The sequence below is a fragment of the Panulirus ornatus genome, chromosome 7 (assembly GCF_036320965.1).
Source record: "Panulirus ornatus isolate Po-2019 chromosome 7, ASM3632096v1, whole genome shotgun sequence".
NCBI lineage: Eukaryota > Metazoa > Arthropoda > Malacostraca > Decapoda > Palinuridae > Panulirus > Panulirus ornatus.
This window is the reverse complement of record NC_092230.1, coordinates 24,272,039-24,286,133: the sequence shown is the minus strand read 5'-3', so window position 1 is coordinate 24,286,133 and position 14,095 is coordinate 24,272,039. Positions and strand designations below refer to the sequence as shown.

The window sequence follows — 14,095 nt, the reverse complement described above, 5'->3', positions numbered from 1 at the left end:
ACAACTGACTCGCTTCCCAAGCCCTCTCATCCACAACATACTTCATACTTGCCCCTCTTTCCAAAATTCTAGCATTCACCTCCCTAACAACCCCACCCATAAACAAATTAAACACCCTATTGACTTGTCCCTCAACCCTATTGTACCTAATAACCCTGCTCTTATTCACACTTACTCTCAACTTTCTTCTTTCACACACTTTACCAAACTCAGTCACCAGCTTGTGCTGTTTATCACCGGAATCAGCCATAAGTGATATATCGTCAGCGAACAACAACTGACTCGCTTCCCAAGCCCTCTCACCCACAACATACTTCATACTTGCCCCTCTTTCCAAAACTCTTGCATTCACCTCCCTAACAACCCCACCCATAAACAAATTAAACAACCATGGAGACATCACACACCCCTGCCGCAAACCTACATTCACTGAGAACCAATCACTTTCCTCTCTTCCTACACGTACACATGCCTTACATCCTTGATGAAAACTTTTCACTGCTTCTAACAACTTGCCTCCCACACCATATATTCTTAATACCTTCCACAGAGCATATCTTATCAACTCTATCATATGCCTTCTCCAGATCCATAAATACTACATACAAATCCATTTGCTTTTCTAAGTATTTCACATATACATTCTTCATAGCAAACACCTGATCCACGCATCCTCTACCATTTCTGAATCCGCACTGTTCTTCCACGATCTGATGCTCTGTACATGCCTTCACCCTCTCAATCAATACTCTACCATATAATTTCCCAAGAATACTCAACAAACTTATACCTCTATAAGTTGAGCACTCAGCTTTATCCCCTTTGCCTTTGTATAATGGCACTATGTATGCATTACGCTAATCCTCAGGCACCTCATCATGAGTCATACATACATTAAATATCCTTACCAACCAGTCAACAACACAGTCACCCCCTTTTTTAATAAATTCCACTGCAATACCATCCAAAACCACTGTGGTTGAGAGAGCAGAAGAGGGTGTATTGAAATGGTTTGGTCACATGGAGAGAATGAGTGATGAAAGATTGACAAAGAGGATACATGTGTCAGTGGTGGAGGGAATGAGGAGAAGTGGGAGACCAAACTGGAGGTGAAAGGACGGAGTGAAAAAGATTTTGAGTGACTGGGGCTTAAACATACAGGAGGGTGAAAAGCATGCAAGGAATAGAGTGAATTGGAACGATGTGGTATACCGGGGTCGACGTGCTGTCAATGGATTGAACCAGGGCATGTGAAGCGTTTGGGGTAAACCATGGAAAGTTCTGCGGGGCCTGGATGTGGAAAGGGAGCTGTGGTTTGGGTGCATTACACATAATAGATAGAGACGGAGTGTGAACGCATGTGGCCTTTATTGTCTTCTCTTAGCGCTACCTCTCACGCGCGTTGGGGGAGGGGGGTGCCATTTCATGTGTGGTGGGGTGGCAACAGGAATGGATGAAGGCAGCAAGTATGAATATGTACATGTGTATATATGTATATGTCTGTATATGTATATGTATGTATACGTTGATACAGCGTTGGTGGCTGATTCATGTGAGAAACTGCAGAAGCTGGTGACTGAGTTTGGTAAAGTGTGTGAAAGAAGAAAGTTAAGAGTAAATGTGAATAAGAGCAAGGTAATTAGGTACGGTAGGGTTGAGGGTCAAGTCAATTGGGAGGTAAGTTTGAATGGAGAAAAACTGGAGGAAGTAAAGTGTTTTAGATATCTGGGAGTGGATCTGGCAGCGGATGGAACCATGGAAGCGGAAGTGGATCATAGGGTGGGGGAGGGGGCGAAAATCCTGGGAGCCTTGAAGAATGTGTGGAAGTCGAGAACATTATCTCGGAAAGCAAAAATGGATATGTTTGAAGGAATAGTGGTTCCAACAATGTCGTATGGTTGCGAGGCGTGGGCTATGGATAGAGTTGTGCACAGGAGGATGGATGTGCTGGAAATGAGATGTTTGAGGACAATGTGTGGTGTGAGGTGGTTTGATCGAGTAAGTAACGTAAGGGTAAGAGAGATGTGTGGAAATAAAAAGAGCGTGGTTGAGAGAGCAGAAGAGGGTGTTTTGAAATGGTTTGGACACATGGAGAGAATGAGTGAGGAAAGATTGACCAAGAGGATATATGTGTCGGAGGTGGAGGGAACGAGGAGAAGTGGGAGACCAAATTGGAGGTGGAAAGGTGGAGTGAAAAAGATTTTGTGTGATCGGGGCCTGAACATGCAGGAGGGTGAAAGGAGGGCAAGGAATAGAGTGAATTGGATCGATGTGGTATACCGGGGTTGACGTGCTGTCAGTGGATTGAATCAGGGCATGTGAAGCGTCTGGGGTAAACCATGGAAAGCTGTGTAGGTATGTATATTTGCGTGTGTGGACGTATGTATATATATGTGTATGGGGGTGGGTTGGGCCATTTCTTTCGTCTACTTCCTTGCGCTACCTCGCAAACGCGGGAGACAGCGACAAAGCAAAAAGAAAAAAAAAAAAAATGTATACGTTGAAATGTATAGGTATGTATATGTGCATTTGTGGGCATTCATGTATATACATGTGTTTGTGGGTGGGTTGGGCCATTCTTTCGTTTGTTTCCTTGCGCTACCTCACTTATGCGAGACAGCGGCAAAGTATAATAAAAAAATACTTATTTTTTATTGTACTTAATTGCCGTCTCCCGCATCAGTGAGGTAGAGCAAGGAAACATCCGAAGAATGGCCTAACCACTTATATAAACATATATATAAGAAAGTTAAGAGTAAATGTGAATAAGAGCAAGGTTATTAGGTACAGTAGGGTTGAGGGTCAAGTCAATTGGGAGGTGAGTTTGAATGGAGAAAAACTGGAGGAAGTGAAGTGTTTTAGATATCTGGGAGTGGATCTGTCAGCGGATGGAACCATGGAAGCGGAAGTGGATCATAGGGTGGGGGAGGGGGCGAAAATTTTGGGAGCCTTGAAAAATGTGTGGAAGTCGAGAACATTATCTCGGAAAGCAAAAATGGGTATGTTTGAAGGAATAGTGGTTCCAACAATGTTGTATGGTTGCGAGGCGTGGGCTATGGATAGAGTTGTGCGCAGGAGGATGGATGTGCTGGAAATGAGATGTTTGAGGACAATGTGTGGTGTGAGGTGGTTTGATCGTGTAAGTAACGTAAGGGTAAGAGAGATGTGTGGAAATAAAAAGAGCGTGGTTGAGAGAGCAGAAGAGGGTGTTTTGAAATGGTTTGGGCACATGGAGAGAATGAGTGAGGAAAGATTGACCAAGAGGATATATGTGTCGGAGGTGGAGGGAACGAGGAGAAGAGGGAGACCAAATTGGAGGTGGAAAGATGGAGTGAAAAAGATTTTGTGTGATCGGGGCCTGAACATGCAGGAGGGTGAAAGGAGGGCAAGGAATAGAGTGAATTGGAGCGATGTGGTATACAGGGGTTGACGTGCTGTCAGTGGATTGAATCAAGGCATGTGAAGCGTCTGGGGTAAACCATGGAAAGCTGTGTAGGTATGTATATTTTGCGTGTGTGGACGTGTGTATGTACATGTGTATGGGGGGGGGTTGGGCCATTTCTTTCGTCTGTTTCCTTGCGCTACCTCGCAAACGCGGGAGACAGCGACAAAGTATAAAAAAAAAAAAAAAAAAAAAAAATATATATATTTATACATAAACGCCCACATACATACATATACATATCAACGTATACATACATATACATACACAGATACATACATATATACATAGGTATATATTCATACTTGCTGCCTTCATCCATTTCTGTTGCTACCCAGCCACACAGGAAATAACCCCCCACCCCCTAGCGAGGTAGTGCCAGGAAAAGAAAGAAAGAAAAAAAAAAGGCCACAGTTGCCCACACTTAATCTTCAGCTGCCATGTGTAATGCACTGAAACCACAGCTCCCTTTCCAAATACAGGCCTAACAAAACTTTCCATGGTTTACCCCAGACGCTTCATATGCCCTGGTTCAGTCCAATGACGGTATGTCGACCCCGGTATACCACGTTGTTTCACTTCACCCTATTCCTTGCATGCCTTTCAACCTTCTGTATGTTCAGGCCCCACTTGAGCAAAATCTTTTTCACTCCATCCTTCCACCTCCAATTTGGTATCCTGCTTCTGCCTTGTTCCCTCCAACTCTGACATATATATCCTCTTTGTCAATCTTTCCTCACTCATTCTCTCCATGTGTCAAAACCATTTCAACACACCCTCTTCTACTCTCTCAACCACACTTTTTATTACCACACATCTCTCTTACCCTTTCATTACTTACTCAATCAAACCACCTCACACCACATGTTGTCTTCAAACGTTTCATTTCCAACACATCCACCTTCCTCTGTACAACCCTATAGTTCACAGAGCCATTGTACAAAGGCAAAGGGGGATAAAGATGAGTGTTCAAATTACAGAGGTATAAGTTTGTTGAGTATTCCTGGGAAATTATATGGGAGGGTATTGACTGAGAGGGTAAAGGCACGTACAGAGCATCAGAGTGGGGAAGAGCAGTGTGGTTTCAGAACTGGTAGAGGATGTGTGGATCAGATGTTTGCTTTGAAGAATGTATGTGAGAAATACTTGGAAAAACAGATAGATTTGTTTGTAGAATTTATAGAACTGGAAAAGGCATATGATGAGGTTGACAGAGATGCTTTGAGGAAGGTTTTAAGAGTATACAGTGTGAGAGGTAAGTTGCTAGAAGCAGTGAAAAGTTTTTACCAAGGATGTAAGGCATGTGTACGAGTAGGAAGCGAGGAGAGTGAGTGGTTCCCAGTGAATGTCGGTTTGTGGCAGGGGTGCGGGATGTCCCTTCACATAATCTCCCCTGATACTTCCTCACAAAAGTCTCCTTTCCAAGCCCACTTACTTTCATCACTCTCTTCTCCCCAACATTCTCTCTTCTTTTCTGAAAGCCCCAACAAATCTTCACCTTCGCCTCCATAATATAGTGATCAAACATCCCTCTAGCTGCCCCTCTCAGCACATTAATGTCCACAAGTCTCTCTTTTACACACCTTTCAATTAACATGTAGTTCAATAATACCATTTGACCATCTCTCCTACTCACATATGTATACTTGTTCATATATATCATAAAATTACTGAACTGTAATTTAACTGTTTATAGTTCTACTTCTGAGTCAACTTTTTTTCACTGATTTAATTTTTTTATAATTCTAAATCATCTTGCTTTACTGAAGTCTGTTTACATTTCTACGTCAATTACCTATACTTTTAAGTGTTTATATTTTCTAAGTCATCTTCCTTATTCTGCTTTATTACATTGTGATGTGTTAATTGGATGTATTTAGGGAAGCAGTGATGATTTGCACAAAAGATGCTTGTGACACGAGAAAGATGGGAAGTAGGCAGATTAGAAAGGGTAGTGAGTAATGGGATGAAGAAGTAAGGTTGTTAGTGAAAAAGAAGAGAGGCATTTGGATGATATTTGCAAGGAAGTAGCACAAATCACTAGGAGATATATAAAAGAAAGTGGAAGGAGGTCAAGAGAAAGGTGCAAGCGGTGAAAAAGAGGGCAAATGAGAGTTGGGGTGAGAGAGCATCATTAAATTTCAGGGAGAATAAAAAGATGTTTTGGAAGGAGGTAGATAACGTGCATAAGACAAATGGGAACATTGGTGAAGGGGGGCAAGTGGGAAGGTAATAACAAGTAGTGATGAAGTGAGGAGATGGAGTGAGAGTATTTTGAATGTGTTTGATGATAGAGTGGAGAATATAGGATGTTTTGGTCAGGGTGATGTGCGAAGTGAAAGGGTCAGGGAGAATGGTTTGGTAAGCAGAAAAGAGGTAGTGAAAGCTTTGCGGAAGATGAAATCCGGCAAGGTAGCGGGTTTGGATGGTATTGCAATGGAATCTATTAAAAAAAAAGGGTGACTGTGTTGTTGAAAGGTTGGTAAGCATATTCACTGTATGTGTGGACCATGGTGAAGTGCTTGAGGATTGGCAGAATGAATGCATAGTGCAATTGAACAAAGCCATAAGCTTGTTGATTATTCCTTGGAAACTATATGGGAAGGTATTGATTTAGATGGTGAAGGCATGTACAGAGCATCAGACTGGGGAAGAGCAGTGTGGTTTCAGAAGCGGTAGAGGATGTGTGGATCCGGTGTTTGCTTTGAAGAACGTATGTGAGAAACACTTAGAAAAACAAATGGGTTTGTATGTAGCATTTATGGTAAAGGAAAAGGCATATGATAGGGCTGATAGAGATGCTTTGTGGAAGGTTTTAAGAGTATATTGTGTGGGAGGCGAGTTGCTAGAAGCAGTGAAAAAATCTTAACTAAGGATTTAAGTCATGTGTATGAGTAGGAAGAGAGGAGGGTGATTGGTTCCCAGTGAATGTTGTCAGGGGTGTGTGATGTCCCCATGGTTGTTTAATGTTTATGGATGGGTTGGTTACGGAAGTAAATGCAAGAGTTTTGGAGAGAGGGGCAAGTATGCAGTCTGTTGGGGATGAGAAGGCCTGGGAAAAGAGTCAGTTGTTGTTCGCCAATGACACAGCTCTAGAGGCTGATTCGTGTGAGAAAATGCAATGATTACCAACTGAGTTTGGAAAAGTGTGTGAAAGGAGAAAGTTGAGAGTAAATGTGAATAAAAGCAAGGTTATTAGGTTCAGTAGGGTTGAGGGACAAGTTAACTGGGATGTAAGCTTGAATGGAGAAAAATTGGAGGAAGTGAAGTGTTTTAGATATCTGGGATTGGACTTAGAAGCGGATGGAACCATGGAAGCGGAACAGAGTCAGAGGGTGGGGAGGGACCAAAAGTTCTGAGAGCATTGAAGAATATGTGGAAGGAGACAACATTATCTCAGAGAGCAAAAATGGGTATGTTTGAAGGAAAATTGGCTCTGACAATGTTATATCGTTGCGAGGTATGGGCTATAAAGAGGGTTGAGCGGAGGAGTGTGGATGTGTTGGAAATGAAATGTTTGAAGACAATATGCGATGTAAGGTGGTGTGATCAAGCAAGTAATGTAAGGGTAAGAGAGATGTGTGGAAAAAAAGGAGTATGGCTGAGAGAGCAGAAGAGGGTGTGTTGAAATTTTCAGGTCAGGACATATGGAGGGAATGAGGGAAGAGAGACTGAGACTGGAGATTGGAGGGAAGAATGAGAAGTGGGAGACCAAATTAGAGGTGTAAGGATGGAGTGAAAAAGATTTTGAGTGATTGGGACATGAACTTATAGGAGGGTGAGAGGCATGCAAGGGATAGAGTGAATTGGAATGATGTGGTATAATGGGGTCAACATGCTGTCAATGGATTGAGCCAGGGCATTTAAAGCATCTGGGATAAACCATGGAAAGGTCTGTGGGGCCTGGATGTGGAGAGAAAGCTGTGGTTTCGTTGCATTACACATGACAGCTAGAGACTGAGTGTGAACAAATGTGGCCTGTGTATGTATGTAATGTCTACGTATGTGTATGTATATGTGCTTATGTGAGCGTTTATGTATATATATATATGTGTATATGAGTGGATGGTCCTTTCTTCGTCTGTTTCCCGGAGCTACCTCACTAACGCGGGAAACAGCGATTATACATATTGAATAAAATAAATAAATATGAACACATAAACAAAATGACTTTTCTTTCATGCCTAGCTAAAATCCTCATCATTCACTTATTTCCTTCACTTTTCTGTTCTAACTGCACTATAAATGTATCTCCATAAGAAAAAAGCAACTCTCTTTGGTTTTTGTTTCCCCTCTAATTCTAACTTTGATAACTTTAACATTCCTTAACCCCCAGATGCTCCTCTTATCAATCCTATGCTCCTCTCTGTCCTCTCTTTTTGAACTGTCCAAAAAGTGCTTCTCTCTGGACACAAGCAAGGCTTATGGATATGATGGTATCCATCCCCCTATACTGTAAAAGTGTGCCTACAAATGTGCACTTGTTCCTGCTCTTCTGCTCCATTTCTGTTTAAAAACGAGAACCATTCCTTTTTCATCGAAGCAAGTGTTGGTACATCTCATCCCCAAGAAGGGTGACCATCCTAACCCCTCTAAATATCGTCCTGTTGCTTTGACATCTACTATTTCCAAGGTTCTTGAATCCCTACTCAACTCTCATATCCTCACACATCTTGCATCTCATAGCCTTCTCTCTGACCGCCAGCATGGTTTCTGTAAGGTGAAATCCACTGGTTATAATCTTTTCTTTCTTACTAAAGTCTGGTCATCATCCCTGAAAGATTTGGGGGAATCTTATGTAGCTGCCCTTGATATATCCAAAGCTTTTGACAGGGTGTAGCATCAGGGCCTCATCTCTAAGCTCCCTCCCTTGGCTTCCCTCCCTCACTTTGCTCCCTCATATTTAGCTTCCTCTCTGGCCAATCTATCTCTGTGGTTGGTGATGTATCAGATTCTACCCCTTTCTCCAATAACAGCAGTGTCCCTTAAGGTTCTGTCCTGTTTCCCAAACCGTTTCCCCTTTTTATCAATGAATCATTTCTTCCACAAATAAAGACAATGCGCTCATATGCTGATTACTCAACACTGCGTTCCTCTAGATCCTTCAAATCTGCTTCTTCTTTCACTCAATCTGCATCTCATCTCAACACAACTTCATGAATGAACACAGACTTGAACAGGATATCTCAGTGGGGTAGACAAAATATGCTTAACCTTAATGCCTCCAAGACCCAGTTTCTGCCAATCTCTATTGAAAATTCCACACAAATTTCCTTTCTCCTTTGTCGGATCTGAATTACCACCTCTTGACTCAATGAACATACTTGGTATTACTGTAACATCTACACTATACAATGGACTGATCTGTCCTTGTATGAAGCACTGCTTTCACATCTGCAGTGGTTTAAGCTCTGCATCCTTACTTGACAGAGTCAAAAGAGGTCAAACTCATCAACTCTCTTAGGATAACTTCAAAACTTGACCCACTTGCTCTACACCACAATGCTGTTCAATTTCCTTTTTCGAAAGGTATCACTTGGGTTTTTGCACCAAACAGCTGGCAGCTTGTATGTCCCAACCATTAAACAGACCATGCCATACTTGGTAAGCTGCAGTATATGATTACTGTGTGCTTGATGGCAACTCAAGGGAGGGGAATGTTTATGACTGTTTCTTTTCCTACATCTCAAAGCTTTGGAACTCTCTCATCTCTCATGTCTTTCCCAATAAGTATGACCAAGCATGTTTAGAAAGAGGGTTTTCACTTCCTCCAAAATTCATAAATGCATTTCCTCATCTCTTCTTTGTCCCTTTCATTAACCTCTTTATATCTCAATCAAGGCCCATCCTTATGAGTAATTTTGTCAACAACTGAGAGAGAGAGAGAGAGAGAGAGAGAGAGAGAGAGAGAGAGAGAGAGAGAGAGAGAGAGAGAGAGACAGAGAGAGAGACAGAGAGAGAGACAGAGACAGAGAGAGACAGAGACAGAGAGAGACAGAGACAGAGAGAGACAGAGACAGAGAGAGACAGAGACAGAGAGAGACAGAGACAGAGAGAGACAGAGACAGAGAGAGACAGAGACAGAGAGAGACAGAGACAGAGAGAGACAGAGAGAGACAGAGACAGAGAGAGACAGAGACAGAGAGAGACAGAGACAGAGAGAGACAGAGACAGAGAGAGACAGAGACAGAGAGAGACAGAGAGAGAGACAGAGACAGAGAGAGACAGAGACAGAGAGAGACAGAGACAGAGAGAGAGAGAGAGAGAGAGAGAGAGAGAGAGAGAGACAGACAGACAGAGAGAGACAGACAGAGAGAGACAGACAGAGAGAGACAGACAGACAGACAGACAGAGAGAGAGACAGAGAGACAGACAGACAGACAGAGACAGACAGACAGACAGAGACAGACAGACAGACAGAGACAGACAGACAGAGACAGAGAGAGACAGAGAGATTTTTTAGCAGCATTAATGTATATGAAGAAGGCATATGATAGAGTCAATAAAGATCTCTTGTGAAAGGTCTTCAGAATATATGGTGTGGGAGGAAAGCTGTTAGAATCAGTGAGTAGTTTTTATCAGAAGTGTAAGGTGTAAGTATGAGTAAAGAAATAGGAGAGTAAGTGGTTCTAGGTGAAATAGTGCCTATGGTAGGAGTGTGTGATGACAATGGCTGCTTCATTTGTTTATGGATGGGGTAGTGAGGGAGGTAAGTGCAACTTAAAGATGGGTGAGTATTCAGTCTGTTGGGGGTGAGGCAGCCTGGGAAGTGGGTAAATTGTTGTTTGCTGCTTATAGCACTGATGGCAGATTCAGATTCGAGTGACAAAGTGCAAAAGTTGGTGACTGAGTAAGGGAAAGTACGTGAAAGGAGGAAGCTAAATATAATTAAGAATAAAAGCAAGCTTATTAGGTTTAGAAGGGCAGAAGGACAGGTAGTTGGAGTAAGTTTGAATGGAGAAAATCTGGAGGAAGTAAACTGCTTTATATAGTTGGAAGAGAATATGACAGCTAATGGAACCATGGAAGCAGAAGTGAGTCAAAGAGTGGGTGAGGGGAAAACATTCTGGCAGCACTGAGGAATGAGTGGAAAGATTGGTATTTATATGAGAGGGTGAAAATGGGTGTTTGAAGGTACAGTATTCCCAATGATGTTGTATGGATGCAAGGAATGGGTTATAGATGAGAAAGTGCATAGGAAGGCAGATGTGATGGAAATGAAATGTATGAGGATAACACAAATAAGGTGTGAGGTGTTTGACTAAGTAATAAAAGGGGTATGAGAAAAGTGTGATAATAAGAACAGTGTGGTTGACAAAGCTAAAGATGTGCTGAAATGGTCTAGAATCAGTAATGAGAGGTTGACAAAGAGAATGTATGTGTCAGGAGTGTAGAGGACAATGAGAAAGGGGAGACCAAATTGAAGATGGCAGGATGGAGTGAAAATGATTTTCAGTGATTGGGAAGGGTAAAGGGTGTGCACAAGATACAGGGATTTCAAATGAAGTCAGGAAAAAAACTGTCAAAGTACTCAACCTAGTCTGTGAGGCCTGGTTGTGGAAGCAGGTTATGCTTTTGGTGCACTGCATATGACAGCAAGAGAATGGTTAGGAGCAAATGTGGCCTTTCTTCATCTGTTCCAGGTACAACTTCACCATCACAAGAAATGGCAAACACATCTAAAAAAAACATATACATATACCACTATCTATTTTTTGTAGGAGCTAATGTGACAAGGGGAAAAGCATGCCCTAATCAGGGCTAACTTAGATGGAAGGTGGTTATGAGAAAAAAAAAGGAGGAATGAAGAATTAGTCTAAGTTACTCAGGTGTTAGTAGACCTGCCTCTTAAGCATGGAAAAGTTAAGGATGAGGTGAAGAAAAAGGACAGAAAAGAACTGCAAAGTTTTGCTGTATGAGAAAAGAAGAAAGTTATCACAACAATGTGGCCAGTCTCCATACAGCAACTATGGGATGTAGATGCCAGATGCAAGTCATGGGTCCAGTACATGGGAAGACAATGAAAGAGAGCAATGACTGAAGTAATACCTGCAGAACAAAGAGAAGGAAGCAACATCATGGGAGATGAAAAGGGATGGATGACATATGCACAAATATCCTTCCATACATGACAAATTAAGTGACAAGCTTTAGAGAGAAAAAGGAAATGACTTGGCATCACACATACTTTGTAAGACGACATTTGTAGTTCTTCAGCCTATGGCCTTCATCCACACAGATGTAGCGCCAATTGAATTTATTTAGAAAACGTGTATCACGGACAGCAACCTGTCAGATAATAAACACCATTAATTACAAGAATCCAAAAACAAATGTATTCATAACTTTTGTATGTTATAAATCATCTAATGCCTTACTTTTTTAACTGGCAGAGTGATATTAAAGAAAGACAAATTTTGAAAGCTGAATATCTTTTCTCTCTAAGGCAGCATCCTGCAGTCAAGACTTAACTTACCATCTTTGGTGAGGAAGCTCCAACCTTCTCTTACCCTTTGTGAATGACCTCAAAGGTATCTGAAGCAAATGCTCGTGTCAAATCCACCCTTGGCCAACCATCACCAGGCTGACATCACAGATCGACATCCTACCAACTACTCAGAACACACATTTTGCAGGTCCCCAGGTTAACTATATCTGACACCCATTCCAACTGGAACACCCCTAAGGGGGTGGCCACAGTAATAAAGTCTCCATTACTAATAAACTCTAGAGCCACTTCTTACCCTCACATGCCTCGTTTTAACAGACCACTAGCAGAGGGTAACTCTGGCAAGCAAACATTTGCAGAGGCTCCTACCCAATGTTCCTACTGACTACTTTTATCTAATGCTCCAACATATTACTTCAAGCTAAAGTTTCTACCTAGGGCTCCTGCCTAACTGTTTCCACCTTCTATCTAATGCTCCTAACACTTTGTTAAAGGGCAGAGCTAGCGCATAGTGCTCAACACAGGAAAATCTAGTTACGAAAAATGAGCTGTGTGAGTTAAGTGCTGTCAAGTGGTATGTATGACTAGGAGAGACAGTATGTTTGTGGACAAAATGTCAGTAGCCCACATGTGGGTGAGGCAGAGAGAAAAGACAGCTACCTAAGTCAGAGGAGTGCGATTTGACAACCACTGAGGTGTTGGCTCACTATGCAGCCATCATCAAACCTCTCAATACCCAAGCACCAACCCAAAGCAAACACAGTATGCAAAAAGAATTTCTTCAAAAAGGAGGGGAAGTCAGGAAAGGTGAGAGAAAAGGAAATAATCCACGCATCACAGCCTCTGGGAGAAAAGTTTTTCAACTTTCAGTACCACATTTCTCTCCTTTGCTGTTTGTCCTGCATGCACGAGAGAATACCCGTTTGCAGGAGAAGGGTCAGAAAAAAATTTCCAATGGACTAACTCAGTGCTAAAAATGATCTTCAAAGGTGAATACAGCAACCGTGATCCAATGCTGTAGGAGGAAGAATCCTACAGTTATGGGGTTGATATAAAACATCTAAACTATGGCACATTTTTGATGAATGTGGAAGTAAGGTGCCTTGCCAAAAATCTTCAAAAGATTTCCACCTAAAAATGGTCCTCGAGAAGGGCCAAGATAGTGGCCATCTCACAGCATGTTCCACTATAAAGCCCAGCTAGAACTCAATAGATGATTGAAAGCCATATAATTGTGGAATGCTCCACAATTTGCAAGACATCCTTACTCAAAGTGTACCTTTACTCTTCTTGGATTGTTCCAATTCAACTGAATATACTGTATACACTATTGAAGCAAGTACTAAAGATGTACCATATTATATCTCACTAAAGGAGGTTGAAGGACCAGAAAAGTCCCCTTGATAACTATGGAGAATTAAAACATTCCTAAGTAAAACAAACATGAAGCTCTCCTAAGGAAACATCTAAGCATAGATGAAATAGGCTACTTTGAGACATTATTCTTTGCCAAAACTGGGGTTTCTGGTTACTGTAAACCCCTTAAAAAATTGTACAGATCCAGGGTCTGGGTATGGCATGAAATTTGCTGGCTCTCCTCCTACAGATCAAGGATAAATGGAATCATATCTTAAAAAATGGTACCTACCCATGTGCCTTTGATGAGATTATGCCATGGTGGCAAAGCGAGTACACTGTGCTCACGACACATCTCTCTCAACTACCTCACCTTGTTCTCTCACTAATCTTGCTTTTGTAGAATGCTATTTTTAAGAAACTGCTCCTCTGGCACAGTTATCTTTTTTTAGGTTCATCCAGTACTGTCTTCAACCATCAGGCTAATCTTCATTTGAATGTTTCTAAAGTCACCCTACACAAAATTCTTAGATCACCTGGCATCGTAATGAATAACAGTTGCAATTTAATTGCTAGGCATTCTTGCATCTCTGTCTTATACATTTCTGGTATGTTTTCAGAAATTACTCGACTTCATAATTTTCCATCATCTATGCCTGGTTGCTTTCTGGTTCAGAGCATACTCTTTATTCCCTCTATTTGCTGCTAGGCATATATCATACATCTTTCCTTCTAATGCTTAAGACTGTAAAGCTCTAATTCTTTTGAGTTGTTCATGGTAATTCATGTGCTCCATGTGGTATGTCTCCATATTCTTTCTATCTCCTTTAATGAAATCTGCTTTACTA

At 41.7% G+C, this 14,095-nt stretch overlaps 1 protein-coding gene across 1 annotated transcript in view; it reads right to left on the bottom strand.

The window, feature by feature from the left end:
* The window catches only part of LOC139749312 (uncharacterized), a 276,562-nt gene that overhangs the window by 102,446 nt on the left and 160,021 nt on the right, over positions 1-14,095 (bottom strand). The window contains exon 14 of the mRNA XM_071663037.1: positions 11,631-11,731. Coding sequence (XP_071519138.1) covers positions 11,631-11,731 — 101 coding nt within the window. The remainder of the gene's footprint in view (positions 1-11,630; positions 11,732-14,095) is intronic.